Source organism: Triturus cristatus, chromosome 10 (assembly GCF_964204655.1).
Source record: "Triturus cristatus chromosome 10, aTriCri1.1, whole genome shotgun sequence".
NCBI classification, from domain to species: Eukaryota; Metazoa; Chordata; class Amphibia; order Caudata; family Salamandridae; genus Triturus; species Triturus cristatus.
Genome location: NC_140593.1, coordinates 449,010,633 through 449,033,038, shown reverse-complemented (window position 1 = coordinate 449,033,038; position 22,406 = coordinate 449,010,633). Strand labels below are relative to the sequence as shown.

The 22,406-nt window shown below is 52.0% G+C and overlaps 2 protein-coding genes across 3 annotated transcripts in view; one reads left to right on the top strand and one right to left on the bottom strand.

The window, feature by feature from the left end:
* Positions 1-22,406, top strand: part of EPC1 (enhancer of polycomb 1) — a 1,219,015-nt gene that overhangs the window by 743,542 nt on the left and 453,067 nt on the right. The window lies entirely within an intron of this gene.
* Positions 12,266-22,406, bottom strand: part of LOC146789597 (uncharacterized) — a 34,545-nt gene continuing 24,404 nt past the window's right edge. The window contains exon 3 of the mRNA XM_085630053.1: positions 12,266-12,775. Within this exon, the coding sequence (XP_085486179.1) occupies positions 12,266-12,775 (510 nt within the window). The remainder of the gene's footprint in view (positions 12,776-22,406) is intronic.

Sequence of the window (22,406 nt, the reverse complement as noted above, 5' to 3'; positions counted from 1 at the left end):
ATCCCATCGACGATAGCCCCATCAACGTCGGCCACGTCGACGATGATCTAGTCGACGATGGACACTAAAAGCCTATTAACATCACAAGTATCCACATCTACTACCATGCCAGGAGATTTACCTGTTCAGTCTTCGACATTTACAATGGCGCCCGCTCATTCCACTCCTATTTCCGCCAGGAGTTTTCAACTGAAGACTTTTCAAAGGCATTATTGTAGCGATATATCACCGCTTACTCCCTCACATCTCCTAGAAACATATGTGCAGGGTGAGGATGATGACGAGGACGAGGGGCCCTTTGGAATTGCTCGCCATCCTTCTGAACTGCACATCAAGTGTCAAGATGACGATGATGATGAGGAGGAGGACAATTATCAGGAGCATTACTATCAGGAAAACATTGTCGTCACACATCATAGACCTTACTACAAACAACCTCGTCAACGTGAGATGTCACATCTGCCTCCAAATCTGATTCAAGACCTGCAAGCTATGCTTGCAGATTATAAACAGCGTTTTCCACCACAGCCAGTCATTCCACAGGTTCCGCTAACTGCGCTGCAGCCGGACCCATTGCCCTTGCCTGAGGATCCAGTCCCAACACCTCAACCAACTGATCCTCCACAGGACCCGCGTCAGGCTCAAGATTCAACCTCTGACGAAGAATTCAAAGAGGGTGAACTACCATATCCAGCAGATCCTTGGGATTCATATATAATCCCTATGCCTTCGCCACCTACCCCTCTACCATCTGATTCACCCCCAGAGGATATAGGGGGGATTTCATAACCTTATGCAGCGGGCTGCGACTAGGTTCCACTTGCCGGTTACCATTGAACAGTCCGACTGTTTTCTTCATGATTTTAAGGAGGAGTCAAGGAAGATCACAAGAGCTATCCCAATCATTGACTACATTTGGAAGGAAGGAGTCAAAATTATGAAAAACCCTGCATCAGTGCCAGCTGTGCTTCCACGGATAGACAAAAAATACCGTGCTCCGGCCAATAGTCCTTCCTGTCTCATTGGCCATTGTCACACGGCCACTAACAGGGAGGGTCGGGGTGGAGACAGTAATGACTCTTCGTTTCCACCCCGACCACAGGATGCTGCTGATTCCATTATCGGGGACTGGAGCTTTAAGAAGGAGGTAACAGCGGGGCCGACGTCAGCAGACACGGACCAATCAGACACTCTGCTTGATTGTAAAGCCCACCAGGAAGAGGACTGCGGGGCGAAAGCCAGCGGAGGAGTCGAAGGAGAGGAGCGAGAGAGAGTGGTGCAGCGGTATTGAAGAGTGGAGAGCGAGGCGAGTCGGAAGGGCGGAGGACGTGGAAGAGTGGAGAGCGAGACGAGTTGGAACAGCGGAGGACGTGGAAGAGTGGAGAGCGAGGAGCGGTGAAGAGGCAGGGACATCCGAAGGAAGGAGAGCGAAGGACACAGTCCGGACTGAGGAACGGCGAGTCGGAGGGAGGAGTAGAGAGCCAGGAGGCCAACGACATCACGACTCGCCCCGCCACGTTCCCGGAGGAGCGTGGCTGGGAAAGGTACGGGACCGAGTCCTGGGACTAACCTTTTCACGGGGAGGGACGCACTAGTGGGAGACGGGGAGAGCACGGGGTTGTGAGCGCGTAGGACTAGAAGAAGCTCTTTATTCTTTTTTTGTCTTCTTCCCTCACACTCATCTACGAGTATTCATGGTACTTCTTTTTAATAAATATTACGGTGACGGCCCCCGGTGTTCCCACACTTCCCTAGCCCTTCATCCCCTTTGAACCACGCCCCTCATCTCACACGTGTATATTTTGTGTCTTATTCCCTCCTTAAACGACCCCGGAGTGACATGGAGTGCGAGCCCGAAGAGCGAAAGGCAGACCGTGGAGAGAAGGGAAAGACACCCAAAGCCAGATCGTGGATTGTTGCTTACAAGTGGGGTTCGAACTGGAATAAAAATACCTCACCCTATCCAGAACCTCGTGTGTAGTGGCTCATTCTCCAGGGGTGGGCAGGACACTTCACGACAATTGGCGAGCCAGATAGGAGATTGCGAATCCCGTCCGATACAGGATGGAGGCCCTAATCCATCAAATGAAGGAAGGACAGGCGAAACTGGAGTGGGCAATGGAGAAAACCTCCAGTCAGGCGGACGCAGATCGCGCGGTGTTCACGTCGGCCCTACAAAACCAGGCCGACACCATGATAAAATTGGCCGAAGGACATGCCCAGTTATTAGCCACTTTGGGACAAGGGAGGGCCAGCAACCCACCGGGGACAGTGGTTCCATTACAAAAGCACGTCCCCGGGGACGATCAATTGGCGTTTTTTCTACATTTTGAACGAACCGCAATGGCAAGTGCTTGGCCGGTAGACCGTTGGCCCTTCTACCTAGCCCCTCTCTTGACCGGCGAGGCACAAGCGGCCTACCAAACAATAAACAAAGACGGGACTACCTCCTATACCCTAGTAAAACAATATGTCCGGGACAGGCTGGGAGTAGATGACGAAACCCATCGCTTGTGCTTTCGTCAGGAAAGGGGAGTGCCGGGAGAATTACCAAAAACCTTGTTCTATAAACTGAAAGGGGCAGCAGACCTATGGCTTAAACCCGAAGAAGGCAACCTAGGGGAGGTGATGAATAAGATTTATCTGGAGCAGTTTTTGGAAGCCCTCCCCTATGCAACAGGCCATAGAGATGGCAACCTCCTTTGCTCGGGCTCAGGGGAGACCCCCTCTCAGGGAACCAGAGAAAACCAACCGGAGTGGGGTCTCGGGGAAAACCGATCGGAAGCCCTTGAAACCATTGCCTCCCCCTCCCCATACAGCTCGTATGGACAGTCCGGCTTATTCTGGTCCCCAATGTTACGATTGTGGGGAATGGGGCCACATAGCTCGGTTTTGTCGAAAGAAGAGAGAAAGAGAAGAAGAGCCAATGGATGTGAGCTATGAACCCCGGTCCATCCTCTTCGCCCAAGAAACCGGGCCTGTCTTTTACGTGAGTGTACGTCTTAATGGAAGAACAATAAGGGCTCTCCTGGACTCAGGTTGCAAGCACTCCGTAGTAAAACGGGAACTGATCACTTCCTCTTGTATTGTACCCGGTAGAACGGTACATATTAGATGTATCCATGGAAATGTAAAGGAATACCCATTAGCCAAGTTAACCCTGGGGACCGACTTCGGAATACAGTCCGAAGTGATAGTTGGGGTTTTGGATTTCCTTCCCGAATTATTGATTATAGGGGTAGACAATCCCTGCTTCTCTTCCTTGCTACGCAATGTCCTAAGAACTCCCAGCAAAGATGTTCTCCTTACCCCTGAACCCTGGGCAAGAGACACTCATTTTCGAACCGCTCAACTGAATGATGCCAGTCTCACTCATGCCTGGCAGAAAGCCCGAGAGATCCAAGATCCTCAAAACCTGAGCTATCCCACGTTTGTCGAGCAGAAAGGCCTACTATATCGGGTAGCTAAACCAGACGCAGCTCCACAACTATTGGTTCCCCTAGAGTTCCGAGACCAAATCCTTTTCTTCACACACGCCCATTTGCTAGCTGGTCATTCAGGGGCAGAGAAGACAGGGCAGTCGATTTTACAGTATTTCTTTTGGCCCGGGGTTTACGCACAAATACAAAAGTACTGCCAAGAATGTCAGGTGTGTCAACGCCGCAACCCCTACATCCCTCCTCCCGTCCCATTACAACCTCTACCTATTATAGGTACTCCCTTTGAGAGACTGGGTATGGACATAATAGGACCCTTACCCAAGACTGGGCGGGGACACCAATATGCCTTAGTGGTCCTCGATTATGCTACCCGGTATCCGGAAGCCTTCCCCCTTAGGGCTGCCACCTCCAGTGCTATCGCTCAAAAGTTAATAGAGGTGTTTTCCCGAATGGGGTTCCCTCGTGAAATCATTACCGATCAGGGAACCCCTTTCGTATCACGGTTAATGAAGCAAGTCTGCGAACAATTGCATATTAAACACATAAAAACATCGGTTTACCATCCTCAGACAGACGGATTGGTGGAACGATACAACGGCAAACTTAAGCTAACGTTAAAGAAACTCCTGTCTGGGGATGGTAAACAGTGGGGCCAGTTACTTCCCCTGGCCCTGTTTGTCTTACGCAGCCAACAACAGGCCAGCCTAGGAGCTTCCCCCTTCGAATTGCTTTTTGGTTGTAAACCCAGGACCCTATTGGAAATAACGAAGGACAGTTGGGAAAAGGAGGGACTACAAGAGGCCACGGCCCTCCTTGACTATACCCAACAATTACAAACCAGGCTACATAAGCTACGCTCGCTGGCTCAGAATCAGTTGGCAGTAAGCCAAGTCAGACAAAGTCTTCTACGACAAGGGTACGAAGTGGAGGGTGTTAGACGTAGGAGATTGGGCTCTGGTGCTCTTACCCACGTCTTCCCACAAGCTAAAGAAGGAATGGCAGGGTCCATTTCAGGTTCTCCGGAAAGTGGGAAAAACCACATACATCCTACAACTCTCAGAAAAAAAAACCCAGATGCATCACATCAACATTTTAAAAAAATGGTTGGGACCTCCTCCTGCTAAAACCCACACGGTGTCGGTGGCCTCATACGTACCCCACACCATCAATGAGACTCCCATGAATCCCGATCTCACGACCTCCCAAAAAGAACAGGTACGGTCACTCTTGTTGCAATATTCGGATATCTTCTCTGACCAACCCGGCAGGACTCACCTTGCGGAACACAAGATCTCCACTCCTCCGGGAGTGGTAGTAAAACAAAAACCATATCGGATCCCCGAAGCCCGGAGGGTGGCTTTTCAAGAGGAAGTCTCCCGCATGTTGAAGGCCCAAGTAATCGTCCCTTCCCATAGCAATTGGTGCTCTCCAGTGGTCCTCGTGCCAAAACCGGATGGCAGCATCCGCTTTTGTATAGATTTTAGAGCAGTGAACAGAGTGTCCAAACAGGACGCCTACCCCCTCCCTCGGGTGGACGAACTGGTGGAACGTCTTGGAGAGGCCCGTTACATAACAACCATTGACCTCACTAAGGGATATTGGCAGATTCCCCTGTCCCCCAAAGATCAGGAGAAAACCGCCTTTTCTACCCCATCAGGTCACTACCATTTTACGGTTCTCCCTTTTGGCTTACATGGAGCCCCCGCCACGTTTCAGAGAGCCATGGATACTCTCTTGACACCCCATCGCCCATATGCAGCTGCGTATTTGGACGATATTGTGGTCTTTAGTAAAACATGGGAAGCACATCTACTACACCTAGAAAAGATCTGTAACAGCCTTAGACGAGCCTCTCTTCATGTGAATGCCATGAAATCACGAATAGCTTTCCAGAAAGTCCGATACCTGGGGTATCTCTTGGGGGACGGTCATATCGCCCCACAGTCAGAGAAAGTAGCAGCTATACTAGCCGTCCCGTACCCACAGACCAAACGGGATCTGCGAGCCTTTTTGGGGTTGGTAGGGTACTACCGTAGGTTCATAGCACAATTCGCAGACCTAGCTGCTCCCCTTACCGAGCTTCTGAAGAAAACCCATCCCTCACCCCGGTTACGGGCCCCGACAGAGCAGGAGGAAGGGGCCTTTAGGGCTCTTCAGACAGCCCTAACCACGACCCCGGTGCTAATGACCCCGGACTTTTCCGAAGAGTTGGTACTCCAAACAGACGCCTCGGGGGTAGGAATCGGAGCAGTGCTCTCTCAAATAGACGAGAAAGGTGAGGAGCGGCCTCTTCTTTACATCAGCCGGGAACAGGCATACTCCACGATAGAGAAGGAGTGCCTGGCTGTGAAGTGGGGGGTGGAAAAGTTAAGATATTATCTGGAGGGTAGATCTGTCATCCTCTACACCGACCACGCCCCCCTCACCTGGCTACAACGCAACCGGGGTCACAACGACCGTATTTTGCGTTGGTTTCTGGCTCTGCAACCTTATCAGATCGAGGTCCGTCATCGGAAGGGGTCCTTGCAGGGGAATGCTGACTATCTCTATCGTTATCCTTATTCCCCCGATCGGGGTATTCCAAGGGGGGGGATGTGTCACACGGCCACTAACAGGGAGGGTCGGGGTGGAGACAGTAATGACTCTTCGTTTCCACCCCGACCACAGGATGCTGCTGATTCCATTATCGGGGACTGGAGCTTTAAGAAGGAGGTAACAGCGGGGCCGACGTCAGCAGACACGGACCAATCAGACACTCTGCTTGATTGTAAAGCCCACCAGGAAGAGGACTGCGGGGCGAAAGCCAGCGGAGGAGTCGAAGGAGAGGAGCGAGAGAGAGTGGAGCAGCGGTATTGAAGAGTGGAGAGCGAGGCGAGTCGGAAGGGCGGAGGACGTGGAAGAGTGGAGAGCGAGACGAGTTGGAACAGCGGAGGACGTGGAAGAGTGGAGAGCGAGGAGCGGTGAAGAGGCGGGGACATCCGAAGGAAGGAGAGCGAAGGACGCAGTCCGCACTGAGGAACGGCGAGTCGGAGGGAGGAGTAGAGAGCCAGGAGGCCAACGACATCACGACTCGCCCCGCCACGTTCCCGGAGGAGCGTGGCTGGGAAAGGTACGGGACCGAGTCCTGGGACTAACCTTTTCACGGAGAGGGACGCACTAGTGGGAGACGGGGAGAGCACGGGGAGAGCACGGGGTTGTGAGCGCGTAGGACTAGAAGAAGCTCTTTATTCTTTTTTGTCTTCTTCCCTCGCACTCATCTACGAGTATTCATGGTACTTCTTTTTAATGAATATTACGGTGACGGCCCCCGGTGTTCCCACACTTCCCTAGCCCTTCATCCCCTTTGAACCACGCCCCTCATCTTACACGTCTTATTCCCTCCTTAAACGACCCCGGAGAGACGTGGAGTGCGAGCCCGAAGAGCGAAAGACAGACCGTGGAGAGAAGGGAAAGACACCCAAAGCCAGATCGTGGATTGTTGCTTACAAGTGGGGTTCGAACTGGAATAAAAATACCTCACCCTATCCAGAACCTCGTGTGTAGTGGCTCATTCTCCAGGGGTGGGCAGGACACTTCACGACAGCCATCCTCGGCCAGATTTGGTTATCTCACAGGCAGCCCAACAAAATTCTAAGAATCCGGCAGCACCTATTACTACACCGCCGGACAGGGAGGGGCGACGCCTGGATTTAATTGGCAAGAAATTTTCCATGATGGCAGCTGCATCCATCAGGGCAGCAAACTCGTTAGCGATAATAGGGCGTTATGACCGCCAGATGTGGTCAGAAATGTCAAGCTTTATTGAGCTCATTCCAGAGGACAACAGACAAGACGCTCGGAAGGTTTTGCTGGAGGGTGAGCGTGCAGCATCCAAGACTATCGACTGCGCTCTGGATATTGTAAATACTAATTTTCGCCAGTTGGCTGGGGCAGCTGTTCTCAGACGCCAGGGTTGGCTTAAGGCCGCCACCCTCAGACCAGAGGTCCAAACGAAAATATTGGATATGGCCTATGATGGCGAATCGTTGTTTGGAAAGCATATAGATGACGCACTCCAAGCAATAAAGACCGATACCGCAAGATCCTTGGGCTCCTTGCAGTACAAACGCGGTACCTTTAGAGGAGCAAGATGTAGGAGAGTAGGGTCTGCTTTCTATGTTCACCCCCACTTTTTGCTTTTGCTTCACTGGTTTTCGACTTAGATGAGGCTGTGGGCCTGCTAATCAGACCCACAGCCCAGCTGTTCTCTCTCTAAATTCATACTATGTACTTTAGGTACATAACCCAATTGGTAAGGATCACCTTATAGGTCCCTGTACAGTGTACCTTAGGTACCCAGGGCCTAGGTGTACCCTTGGCCTACCAGGGGCTGCAGCATGTATTATGCCACCCCTGGCTGGCCTTCCATTATGACACAACTGGCTGATCACTCAGCTGGGGCAAGGTCGTGTAATCACCCCTTGCTTAGGCATAGTATTCCTATGCCTACCTTATATATAGACACGTGGGTAACCTATCAGTCACTCCTATGGCAGGCCTTAACAATCCTGAAGGCAGAGTGCTGGGTAACATGTGAGATGGTGCTCTAGCATGAGCTGAGCCTGTCTGCAGCTTTCGGAACCATGTCCTTATAGCTGTTCTATGATATTGCCTACCATATACTCTTAAAGTGCCTTATAATCCTCGCGGTTATGGTAACTATGGTTTGGCTTTATCGAAACATGTCGTGTAAGGTGTCTAACACTGTGGAATACTACCCCCACACCGTTTCTGGTGGTGAGGATAGTATTCCCCCCTTCTAGAGGGAGAAGACATGTTAAAATCCTACTACCCGGTTAAAGTTAACCAGAGCTCCAGCATCACAAAATGGATGCTGCTGCCACAGACACAAGTCTGACCTCCTGCTGCTGGGCGTCCTTCCAACGAGGGAGGCTTGGACAATAGGTTTCCTGCCTTGGGAGGTGCTAGCACCACCCTAGACTGGACTTATTTTATTCATCCCTCCCTGCCCCAATACACTGAGACACTGCCTGGGGCACACAAGGTGTCCCATGCATAGTCCGGTTCAAACCGGTGCTGGGGCACTCCAGCCCCAGTCCTGGCGCGAAACTGGACAAAGGGAAGGGGGTGTAACCACCCCCCTCCATGGTCCCACCCATAGGAGGGACCTAGCAGGTAAACCAGCCCCCCAGATTAGTATAAGAGTGGGAGCTGGGCCCTTAGGACTTTAGATTATCCTGAACCTGCATCTTGAACAGAAACACTGGACCTTCGACATTCGACTACGGAAGAAGACTGAAGAATCTCCCTTGTGGCCAAGGAGTGACCACCCTGGGCAACCAGGCACCATCCAGCGACCGCTGCTTGCTTTGCGACTGAGCCTACGAGGGACGACTGCAGAGACTGACCAGCGCTGTGACTTCCAGACACCTCTGAACCAGATCCACATCTACAGCAAGGCTGAGACCCGTGGAGGCAACGAGGGACGTGGGACCGGCGACTTGGGAAAAGTGACTAGTAACTGACTAGCACGACTTCTGAGGCTTCCTCGAGGCTGTGCTTGGGGAATTGCGAAGCCCCAATCCCGAGCACCATCTGCAAAGAAGATCAGCTCCCCACAATTCACGTGCTCTGCGTGGGGCCCTTCTGCACCTGAGTTGCTCGACGTGTTGTCCGGTTGCTGGCCCGTTGGCTAGTGACCTCTGTGACGACGAACCCTCAATTTTGCCTTGCTGGTCTGGCTCCTCCAGACTGGCACCCGCTCCCCTGTGAAAGGGAAGCCCCCCAGACCTCCCTGGTCTGCGACAGAAGCAAGTCCAACATCCTGCGTGGGTTACGCTTGCCAAGGCTTGTTGGGTCCTAACTCGACATCGACGCCGCCGACAGCAAGGTCCTTCGTGGGACAGCTCGCCTCCTGGATCTGGTCGTCCTCGACGCCTCCTGGTACCCGTGGCTGCTGTGACAAGCTTCACCTCTACACCTGCATCTTCACAACATCGCCTGGTTCCTTCCTGGTTCCTTCCCGGATCCTGGCTGGTGACCTAGACTCTGTCCCCTCTGCTTGCAGGTATCCTTCTTCCTGATTCCATCCTTGGAATCCACCGGACACTCTTCACTGACTGCCTGTCAGCATCTTTCTTCAGGCATCCATAGGAGTCGACGACGAAACCCGACGCAAGTTCACACCTATGCACCCGCAGCCCGTGGGCTAGGTAACTTGAGTACTCCGGTGCTCACAAGGGTATTGACTATCCTAGTGTCTAGTTTCCAAGTCTCTAACTCCTAGTTCCTTCCGAAGTGTCCTAAAACTCTTAATTTCTAAATACTACTATTTCTATCGACTTAAAAGCATTACGCGTGAGTGTTTCCACTCTGCACCTGAATCCCGTGGGCCTCCCACTTCCTAACAATTGGTAGTACAGTGTAGCCCCAGCAATTCCCTAGGCCTAGGCCTAACCTGTGTTCGTGACAGTGGTTCTTATACCACTTACTTAGTATATGGTTTGCGTGGCCCCTAGGGCCTAACTGTATTACTTACATGTGTGACTTATGTATGCTTAAATAAGACTGTGTTGTACTTACCTCGAATCTCATAAAGAGTGCTGAGGGTATTTTGACTAGAATAAATACATTCTATTTTTATAATATATCTGTTGTGGTGTCCTTTCATTTGGTATTCAAGGGATTGCAAATGGTATAACAGCTGGCTTCACATGCCATACAGAGTTTAGCCTAAGACTGCTCTTGTCCATGCTACCACTAGGATAGCTGGTCTATAAGGTTGACTTTACAACCAATCACCATAAGGGTTGTTTGGACTGATACAATGTGTACACTAGAACTAGTGACATCATATATCAGGCCAACTTCTCACACAAGAGGCCGTGGTTTTTCGTCCAGAGGAGGGTATCACACCCAACAGAATAGGTACCAGCCTCAATATCGACAATCCTATCAGTCTTCGTACAGACAAACCAACATGTCTGGTTTCTCTCGTCAAGGCGGACGAAAAAGGTCGCAGAATCAAGGAAGAGACACCACAAGGAAGCAATGATTTCTGCAGGGCGCCTTCCACTCCTTTTCCCCTCCCTGTGGGTGTGAAAATTTCAACTTTTGTGAACAAGTGGCAAGAAATTAAGTCGGACCAGTGGGTTCTGGAACTGGTTCGCAACATTCATACCTTAGAGTTTGTCACCAAGCCACCCAACACACCACCCAAGGGACCCCCTCCCCCTCGTCTTCACTTACTATTCAAAGAAGCTTTAACGATGCTCCTCAAGAATGCAATCGAGAAGGTTCCCACACTTCAAAAGGGGGCGGGTTTCTATTCCCGCTTTTTTCTCATCAAGAAGAAATCGGGGGAGTGGCGTCCAATCTTAGACCTTCGCAATCTGAACAGACTCCTCAAGAAGCAGGGATTTCGCATGGTCACTCTGGCAGAAATTCTAGGTTGTCTCAACGAGGGACATTTTCTAGCTTCTTTGGATATGGAAGACGCTTACTTTCACATCCCAATACATCCGAAGCATCGCAAGTATCTTCGCTTCACAGTGGCTGGCGCCCATTATCAGTTCAAAGTGCTCCCGTTTGGGCTAAAATCTGCCCCAAGGATATTTATGAAGTGCCTAGCTCCCGTGGCAGCAGCGTTACGATCCCAAGGAATCCAAGTCTTTCCGTATTTGGACGACTGGTTACTAAAAGGTCCTTCGGAAAGCTCAGTCAAGACTGCCGTGACAACATCTCTTCGTCTGTTCCACTCTCTGGGGCTTACGGTGAACAGGAGCAAATCTCAATTACACACAAGGCAGGTGTCCCCTATGCGCTGTCTTCCCCTGCATAGACCAATAACGCCAATAGACTGAAGTACAGGGTTCAGGCTTTATTCCAGGTTAATACAAGCGTTATCTCGTTCTCTTTGGGAGAAAGGTGGTCTTCTGGCTTGTTATACTCCAGGATAGGGATAGGTCGGGTTCCTTGTTGTCCTCCTTCTCCTCGGCAGGGCCCGGGGTAGGGAATGCCTCCGATGGGGCCCGAAAAGGAAGGAAAAAGCAGGGATTAATATACAACCCTCCACGTCCGAAATTTGAGGGGGAAAGGGGGTGTGAGGGGTCACCGGGGTTCCAGCACCAAAAGAACACTCGTGTTTGAGAATAACGATGTAAGTGAGTGAGGGATTCTCTGAACACAAGAAAACGTCCTCAGCCCGGGTGCCCTCCCGACAGCGAACTCCCTCCCCTAGCGCCCTCCCGGTGGTTTAAGAAGCCCAGGATACGACCCCGTACCTTTCCCAGCCACACTCCTCCGGGGGTGTGGCGAGGCGAGAAGTGGTTCCGTTGGCCTCCTGGCTCTCCGTCTCTCTCCGCTCCTCTCTGCTCCTTCGAATCTCGTTCTCCTCTCTTCTCCTCGGTCTCCCTCCTCGCCTCGCTCTCCTCCGCGTCTCCGATCTCTCCTCCTCGGGCTTTCGCCCCGTCAGGTCTCCGAACTTCCGCTTTACGGAACTCGCGGCATTCTGATTCGTCCACTCCCGATGTCGTCATCCGAGCCGCACCTCCTTCCGCAGTGATCCAGTCCACGTTAAAGGGGCCATCAGCACCCTGCAGGGGAGGTGTAAAGGTCCCGTCAGTTGTGTCCTTTTCGTAGTTCTCCTCAGGTCCCTCGACCAGGCGACACATCCCCATCCCCGGATTTTCCCGATCGGGGGAAATAGGGTACCTCGAGAGAAAATCAGCATTGCCCTGTTCCGATCCCTTACGATGTTTCACCTCAAATCGATAGGGTTGCAAGGCCAGAAACCAGCGTAGGATACGGTCATTGTGGCCTTTATTTCACTGGAGCCAGGTGAGAGGGGCATGGTCCGTAAAGAGGGTGAAAAGCCGGCCCTCCAGGTAATAGCGAAGCTTTTCCACCCCCCACCTCACAGCTAGACACTCCTTCTCTATGGTGGAATATACCTGCTCTCTAGGAAATAGTTTTCTGCTGATGTACAATATGGGGCGCTCAAGACCGCTGTCATCCTCTTGGGAAAGTACCGCCCCGATCCCAACCCCTGAGGCGTCTGTTTGAAGGATAAAAGGTTTTTGGAAGTCAGGGGCGATTAACACCGGCGAGGAGGTAAGAGCGTCTTTGAGGCCCTGAAAAGCCGAGGCTTCCTGCTCACCGGGACGTGGTAAGCGGGGCGAAGCCTGGGATTTTCGCAGGAGATCTGTCAGGGGGCTGGCCATTCTAGCAAAGTGTGGGACAAACCGTCTGTAGTAGCCTACTAATCCCAAAAAGGCCCTGAGATCCCTCTTCGTCTTGGGATAGGTCAAAGCCTGCACTGCCGCCACCTTCTCTTCCTGAGGCATAAGATTTCCATTACCGAGCAGAAACCCTAAGTTCGAGGCATGTGGGCTGCTGAATTCATATCTGTGCATAGATCGCCGCCTAGTGTTGGGTCCGGATGTTTGCACGTTGTTGTCCTGGAAGAGTCTTCGAAGTATCCTTGGATAGGTGACTCCTCCCCTGGATTACAGTGCGCATGGGCATCCTCTCCATCCTCAGATTGTTTTTTTCCGCCATTGGGTTCGGATGTGCTATCTTAGCTCAAGTTAGGAAAATATTTGGTCGAGGCCAAAAGGCCTTTAGTTCGCGTCGGTACTGTTTATCGATCGGGTTTCGATAGAATTTTGTTAGTTTACTAACTTTCAGCACCGACTTCTTTCGCATTTACCAGTCCATCGACTACTTCGACGATGGAATCCAGGACGCCATTCAAAAGGTGTCCGGTATGCAATGCGAAGTACCCACACATCGACGTCCATCCGGTGTGCAACAAATGCCTTTCGCCGGACCACGACGAATCGACATGCATGGCCTGTGCCCGGTTCCGTTCCAAGAAGACTCTAAGGAACCGAAGAGCGGCGAGACTCGAGGCGCGGCACGCGGCACCGGCCCCAACAGACATCTTCGACGAAGCCGACGTCGAAGAATTAGAAGTCATACCCTCCAGTCCCGTTTCCGAACACGACCCCGGATCGGACGAGGGCGACGAGTCACTCTTCCACAGAGGTGAAGACGACACCGAGGTAGGAGATGACGAGGAGGCCTTAGGGGCCGAAGAGAGTAGCTCCAATGGTGAACAAGGCCTACCTGTTCAAACCGAAGAAACACCAGCGCCACAGCCTTTGGCTCCGGTCGAGGGATCGCCTTCGGGCCTTACCCGAGACCCATCCCGTAGTTCTTCGGCCCCGCCCTCGGGCCCGGCCTCGGACGCTCAGCGGCAGCCATTGCTGCATAAGCCAGCTGGTTTCCCTACCACAAAACCGAAACCGAAAGCTGCTCCGGTTCATCCGAAACCGAAACTGAAAGTGGCGCTGGTCGGATCGAGGCCTTCCACGCCTTCGACGCCAGCGCAACGCGTCGGCACCGACCGCACCAAGAGGGACTTCGGTGCCGAACTGGAGTCGGGCGACATCGGAGTCGACAAACGGAAAAAGGCCATCGGCACCGAGAAACCTACTCGGCTACCGACGCCAACGACACCGAGGGCAATACCGCCTGCTTCGCCTCGCGTCGCTCCCTCGACGACGCCGAAGCCTCACGTATCGAGGACGTCGACGGTGATCTCCACACCTCGACTCGAGGACCCGCCGGCACCGAAAAAATCCACGCCCGGCTCTACGAACCTGCCCGGTGCCAAAGCCTCAAAGACACCCCAAGTGCGGCCTGCTGCGACGCAAAGCAACAAAACCACGGCGGCCCTCAAAGACCCGTCGGGTTCCGGCCCGATCGGAGCTCCAGCAACCTCTACGGGGCCAGCCAACATTACCTTCGGCTTGCCTCCGTCAACAATCCCGAAGATGTTCCAACTCAGGACACGGGTTACCCAGACTCCGGTTCCACCGGACGAGACGTCTCCGTCACGTGTCATCGACGCCGACACTGGCAGGATGATTCTCCACGACCGAAGAATAACTTCGGAACCGCCATTGGACCCTTTCAGGATCCCACTAAAAAGGAAGCTGCCTGTGGAATCAGAACCTCTCCTTTACGAACCGTTCCATTCCTCCTACCAGGATCCACACCGGTTCTCCCCCACACGCTCCGACACGGATGCATTGGAGGACTACATGGATGACCAAGCACCCTACCATGTAGACACAGACCCTGATGACCAGCAGGACCCTGATCAAACTTGGGGCGACCCTGCAGACCCCAGTGCACCTCTCGATACACAGGAACCACAACTCTATGGGGCAAAAACATCTCCCACGGAGGATACTGCGGCGTTCAACGCTCTTATTGAACGTGCTGCAAATAACCATGGGGTACAGCTTCACTCAGATACCATCGAGGATGACTTTCTAATGGACACTTTTGCATCCTCAGAAAGACATGTAAAAACTCTGCCAATGCTGAAGGGGGTCCTCAAACCAGCTAAGGACATTTTCAAGGAACCCACCAGGGCACGAGTGATAAACCCCAGGATTGATAAAAAATACAGATCAGCACCTGGGGATCCTACTTACATCAAAGGACAGTTACCACTCGACTCCATCGTCGTAGCGAATGCTCGCAAGAGGGCACACTCGCAAACGACAGGTGACGCTCCTCCCCCGGACAAAGAGTCCAAGGTGCTAGAGACCTCCGGCAAGCGAGTTGCCGCCCAGGCTGCCAACATATGGCGCATAGCCAACACTCAAGCGCTCCTCGCTCGCTACGATAGAGCGCACTATGACACATTGGAGCAACTACTCCAACATCTCCCTGACCAGTTCAAAGAAGGTGCAGAAATTCTTATCAGAGAGGGACAGCTACTCACAAATGCTTCCATCAAATGTGCCCTAGATGCTGCAGACACGGCTGCCAGGGCCATAAACACAAGCGTCATGCTGCGACGACATGCCTGGCTACGAATCTCAGGATTCAAGCCTGAGGTACAAAACAACATACTGAACCAGCCCGTCAACCCCGACTATTTATTCGGCCCAGAGGTTGACACCACCCTCGAGAAGATAAAAAAGGACACGGACACTGCAAAGTCCATGGGCGCCCTCCAAACTCAGTCCTTTCGGAGCGGCTCCTTTCGTCGCCCCGGAAACAAGGGGGCAGGTAGAGGACAGGGGTCACAACAAACGTATAACAAAGGCAATACACAGACCAACTACGATAAAAACACCCGAGGTGGATATCGTGGCTCCAGTACAAAGGGCAGAGGACGTGGCTACGGCAACACCAGGTCCTCCCCCAAGAACAAGCAGTGACGCCCTCTCCCTTCCTCCCGACCACATAACACCTGTCGGGGGAAGACTACAAAGGTTCCTGTCCACGTGGAACTCCATCACCACGGACAGGTGGGTCAAAGATATTGTAAAATACGGTTACTGTCTGGAGTTAACCTCCACTCCACCCACAATACCACCAAGAAACCGTCCTATGTCCTCAGAGCACTTAACGCTCTTACAGCAAGAGGTGCAAAGTATGCTTCTAAAAGGCGCTATAGAGGTCGTACCCATCCACGAGCAGGGTACGGGGGTTTACTCCCTCTACTTTTTAATTCCAAAGAAGGACGGGTCGCTCAGGCCTATATTAGACCTGAGACCCCTGAACCAGTACATTCTTTCAGAGCACTTTCACATGCTCACCCTACAGCAAGTCCTTCCGCTTCTCAAGCAGGGAGACTTCCTAGCCTCACTGGACCTCAAGGATGCGTACTTTCACATACCCATCCACCCCTCACACAAAAAATACCTCAGGTTCACTGTTCAGGGGCAGCACTATCAGTTCAAAATCCTTCCCTTCGGCGTGACAACAGCGCCCAGGGTTTTCACGAAGTGCCTAGCTACTGTGGCAGCACATTTACGGAGGCAGCATATACACGTCTACCCCTACCTAGACGACTGGCTCGTTCAAGCGAGGTCAGCCCAGCAATGTGCAAGCCACATGTCCCGCACCATTCACCTTCTTCACAGTCTGGGATTCTCACTAAATTACCCAAAGTCCCATCTCCGGCCCGCACACGTACAACAGTACCTAGGTGCGACTATAGACACTCTGGCGGCCACAGCTCAGCCAAATTTAGTGAGGATCAACAGCATACAACTGCTGATCTCCAAGTTCAAACCCAATCACTCGTTTCCAGCGCGAGTGTTTATGCAGTTGATAGGCATGATGGCCTCCTGCATCTTCATAGTCCCGCACGCGAGGTTACATATCCGCCCACTTCAGGAGTGCCTAGCACGTCAGTGGAATCAGGCTCAAGGACAGTTGAAAGACCTAGTGTTGGTGAGCGGTCGGGCATACAACTCTCTGCATTGGTGGAATCCACAAAACCTTTGCAAGGGCCGACCGTTCCAAGAGCCTGTTCCACAAATAGTACTGACAGCGGACGCGTCTCTCCAGGGATGGGGAGCTCATGTACTCCACTACACAGTGCAGGGACTATGGACGACACAACAGAAGAAGATGCACATCAACCTTCTGGAACTGATGGCAATCTTCCTGGCCATGAAGGCATTCAAAGTACATCTGTGCAACAAAGTCATATTGATCCGGACGGACAACATGACTGCCATGTACTACATACAGAAGCAGGGAGGAACACACTCTCCACAGTTGTCTCATCTGGCTCAGAGCATGTGGAAGTGGGCCATTCAAAGGAACATGTTCCTCATGGCGGAACACCTCCCTGGCAAGGACAACCAGATGGCGGATCTGCTCAGCAGACACAGCCACCAGATGCACGAGTGGGAGTTACACCCATCAGTACTCCAACCGTACTTCCAGCAGTGGGGTCATCCAGAGATAGACCTATTCGCGACAAGCGAAAACGCAAAATGCCAAAGCTTCGCCGCCAGATTCCCACATCCGCAGTCGCAGGGCAATGCGATATGGATGAACTGGTCCGGCAGATTTGCGTACGCTTTTCCCCCAGCGCCGTTGATACCGCTGGTGGCTCGCAAACTACGACAACACTCCCTGACACTCGTCCTAGTTGCTCCCACGTGGGCACGCCAGCCGTGGTACACCACCTTCCTCGAACTTTCCGTGGTGCCGCATCAAAGGCTGCGGATCAAACCCGCGCATTTGACGCAGAACCATGGAGAGGTTCAGCACCCAGATCCGCAACAGCTGAACCTGGCGATCTGGCTCCTGAAGTCCTAGAGTTTGGCTATCTCAACCTGCCACCTGACTGTATGGACATCATCAAGGAGGCCAGGAGACCCACTACCAGGGCTTGCTATGCAGCCAAATGGAAAAGGTTCGTCATTTATTGCGGTAATAATGACATCAACCCGCTGGACGCTTCCATCCACAACATCATCTGTTACCTCTTACACCTATACCGATGCAATCTGGCGTACACCTCTATACGTGTCCATTTGACCGCAATATCAGCCTATCTACAAACCCGGCAGCACCTCTCTCTATTCAGAGTGCCTGCCATCAAAGCATTCTTGGAAGGGCTCAAACGAGTCATTCCACCTAGTCACCCACCGGCTCCAATGTGGAACCTCAACTTGGTCCTCACACGCCTGATGGGTCCACCCTTTGAACCTCTACACTCATGCGAGATTCAATTCCTTACCTGGAAAGTGGCCTTCCTAGTAGCGATCACTTCCCTAAGAAGAGTTAGTGAACTCCAGGCACTAACCGTTCAAGAGCCATTTATTCAGGTTCACGCCAACAGGGTCTTACTACGTACCAACCCCAAATTCATGCCCAAGGTAATATCGCAGTTCCACATGAATCAGACTATTGAACTGCCCGTTTTCTTCCAAAACCCACAAACTGTTGCAGAAAGGGCACTACATACACTAGATGTACGGAGGGCCCTCATGTACTACATCGACAGGACTAAACCATTCAGGAAGACAAAACAACTGTTCGTTGCCTTTGCCCCACACCACAAAGGTAACGCCATCTCCAAAGCAGGGATAGCCAGATGGATAGTTAAGTGTATTCAAATCTGTTATCAAAAGGCAAAACGCACATTAACTATTCCACCACGAGCCCACTCAACACGTAAGTTGGGGGCTTCCATGGCCTTCCTAGGAAATATTCCCCTGCATGATATATGCAGAGCAGCCACATGGTCCACTACACACACATTTACAAAACACTATTGTGTAGATGTGCAGTCAAAACAGCAGGCAGCTGTAGGACAGGCTGTTCTCAAGACACTTTTTCAGACCGCTGCAGCTGGCACGGGTAGCCGCCGCTAATAGAGGGCACTGCTATGTATTCTATGCACAGATATGAATTCAGCAGCCCACATGCCTCGAACTGAATATGCTACTTACCAGTATGCATCTGTTCTTGGCATGTAGGGCTGCTGACATTCATATCGCCCTCCCTCCTCCCCGGCGCCTGTCGCAGCTGCAGCTCTCAGAATTACTGCAAGCATGGTCATCACTTTCTGTATCTACTCCATCACTGCCACAATGGCGAAAAACAATCTGAGGATGGAGAGGATGCCCATGCGCACTGTAGTCCAGGGGAGGAGTCACCTATCCAAGGATACTTCGAAGACTCTTCCAGGACAACAACGTGCAAACATCCGGACCCAACACTAGGCGGCGATCTATGCACAGATATGAATGTCAGCAGCCCTACATGCCAAGAACAGATGCATACTGGTAAGTAGCATATTCAATATTTAACCTGCTGATAAGCCACCCGGGATTTTTTTGCGTTTATGTGGAACCCAGCTTGACAAATGCTGTCTAATATACTCTTCAGGTGTTGAAGATGGTCAGGCCATGTCTTACTGAAGACGACAATGTCGTCTAGATATGCCGAAGCATAAGGAAGGTGGGGTCGGAGAAGGGTATCCATGGTGCGTTGAAAGGTGGCCGGGGCTCCATGCAACCCAAATGGGAGGACAGTGAACTGATAATGCCCCGAGGGAGTGGAGAAGGCTGTTTTCTCCTGGTCACCCGGAGCAAGGGGAATCTGCCAATACCCCTTGGCGAGGTCGATAGTGGTGATGTCCTTGGCCTCACCAAGGCGTTCCACCAACTCGTCCACCCGGGGAAGAGGGTATGCGTCCTGTTTTGAAACCCTATTGACCGCGCGGAAGTCAATACAAAAATGGATACTCCCGTCCGGTTTAGGCACTAAAACCACCGGAGAACACCAGTTGCTTCGGGAAGGGACAATGACTCCAGTTTTTAGCATTTGTTGGATTTCCCCTTTGAAAGCCGTTCGCCGGGCCTCAGGTATCCTATACGGTTTTTGTTTGACGACCACCCCCTTGGGAGTTGGTATGGTGTGTACAGAGAGGTGAGTTCTGCCGGGCTGGTCCGAGAAGACCCCAGAATATTGTTGTAGGAGGGTGGCAATAGCGTTTCTCTGAGAGGCTGACAGGTCGGGATTGATAGGTAATTCAGAAATGGTATTTGGCATAGGGGTGGAAAAGGAAACCGTTTGAGAGGGAACCGGAGGGGTTCCCAGCCATTTTTTAAGGATGTTGATGTGGTACAACTGAGTCTTGGTTCGGGACATCTGGAGAACGTAGGAGGTTCTACCCACTTTCTTCACTACCTGGAAAGGACCTTGCCACTCTTTTCTCATCTTTTGAGCCGAGCTGGGTAGTAAAACCAAGACCCAATCCCCTGTATCAAGCTCCCTCCACTTTTTTCCCTTATCGTAGAAATGTTTCTGTTTGACTTGAGCGATTGCTAGGTGTTCATGTGCTAGAGTCCTTAATTTATGTAATCTGGACTGTAGTTGGCGAGAATAGTCCAGGAGAGCCTCCGCTTCCTTTGTGCCCTCACTTTCCCAACTCTCTTTCGTTATTTCCAGTAAGGTTCTGGGTTGTCGTCCAAAAAGGAGCTCGAAAGGAGAAGCCCCTAGGCTGGACTGTTTTTGACTACGTAACACAAAGAGAGCCAAAGGCAACATTTGATCCCAATTTCTCCCATCCCCAGACAGAAGTTTTTTTAGGGTCAGTTTGAGGCTCCCGTTGTAGCGCTCAACCAACCCGTCTGTCTGGGGGTGGTATACTGATGTTTTGATGCGTTTAATGTTGAGTTGTTGGCAGACCTGTTTCATCAGTCGGGACACGAAGGGGGTGCCCTGGTCAGTGACGATTTCCCTAGGGAAGCCCATCCTGGAAAATACTTCTATCAGACGTTGCGCTATGGCACTGGTAGTGGCTGCTCTGAGGGGAAAGGCCTCTGGATAGCGGGTGGCGTAATCCACTAAAACAAGGGCGTACTGATGTCCCCGACTCGATTTGGGCAATGGGCCAATGAGATCCATTCCCAACCGGTCAAAAGGTTTGCCTATAATGGGGAGCGGTTGCAAGGGGACCGCCGGAGGCGTATAGGGATTACGCCGTTGACATATGTGACATTCTTGGCAGTATTTCTGGACCTGGGCGTATACCCCAGGCCAGAAAAAATGTTGCAGAATAGATTGTCCGTTTTTTTCCGCCCCCACATGCCCCGCCAAAAGGTGGGCATGGGCAAAAAAAAGAATTTGATCCCTGAATTCTGAGGGTACCAGAAGTTGAGGAACAGCGTCTTCCTTGGCTAAGCGGTAGAGGAGACCCTTCTGTTCCACAAAGGTGGGGTACGACTTGATCGTTTGGTTTTGCTCGGCCCGGGCTTTAGACCATGCGTTAACCAGACTTGCATCGTTTAATTGGGCCGTACGAAAGTGTGTGTCCCTAGCCCAGGGTTCGGGGGTCAATACGGAGACGGGCCACTGTTTAGGGAAAGAAAGAACTTCTCTCATCATAGAGGAAAAACAGGGATTGTCGGTTCCCAGAATGACGGGTTCGGGAAGCTGTGGGAGTACCCCTACGACTGCAGTCATTTCGGTCCCGGTAGGTGTTTGGAACTTGATCCTGGCTAACGGGTAATCCCTCACCTCTCCATGAACACACCTTATACCAACCCTTCTACCTGGTAAGACCCAAGAAGGGAGAATGAGTTCCTGTCTGGCCACAGAATGCTTACAACCTGAGTCTAAGAGGGCCCTAACACGCTTACCCTGAAGTTTGACACTCACGTAAAATACCGGTCCGGTTTCCTGAGCGTAGAGAAGAGAGTGGGGTAGGTAGCTCACGTCCATTGGTTCGTCCTCCTTATCCCTCTTCTTCCTGCAATAGCGAGCTATGTGCCCCCATTCCCCACAATCAAAACACTGGGGACCAGAAAAGGGGGTTTGCTCAGGTCGGGCTCCTCGGTTGCGTACTGGCTCAGGGTTCACTTTGAAATTCTTTCGGTCTCCCTTCCCCTGGATGGTGGGTTTGAACGCTCTCTCCGGTTCCTTCTGAGGGCGGACTTGAGCTCGAGCGTAGGATGTGGCCATATCCACAGCCTGTTCTAAGGTCAAGCCGGCATGTTGTTTTAACCACCGTTGACTAGGATAGGGGAGGGCCTCTAGGAACTGTTCAAGGTATATTTTCCCCATTACTTCTTCCATGCTGGAGTCCTGGGGTTTCAGCCATTGATCTGCCGCTTCCTTTAATTTAAAGAACAATGCCTTAGGTAAGTCACCAGGTGTTCCTCTCTCTTGCCGGAACCGCAACCGATGAGTCTCGTCATCCACTCCCAATCGATCTAGTATATATTGTTTTATGATGGCGTAGGTAGCGGTTCCGTCTTTATTGACAGTCTGATAGGCCGCTTGGGCTTCCCCCACCAACAAGGGGGCTAGATAGAAGGGCCATCTTTCTCCGGCCCAGGCACTAGCCCTAGCGGCTCTCTCGAAGTTCAAAAAGAACGCTAAGGGGTCCTCTCCCGGGGTGAACTTCTGAAGAGGGACCACGGTTCCAGGAGAGGCAGCCGCTCTAGTCTGACCCAGAGAGACCATAAGGTGGGCTTGTCCCTCAGCCAACTTGACCAGGTTGTCTGCTTGCGTTTGAATGGCGGAGGTAAAGACGGCCCGATCGGCGTCTGCTTGGGAGGAACCCCGTTCTATGGCCCACTCCATCTTCGTCTGCCCCTCCCTCATTTGGTGAATAAGGGCGTCCAT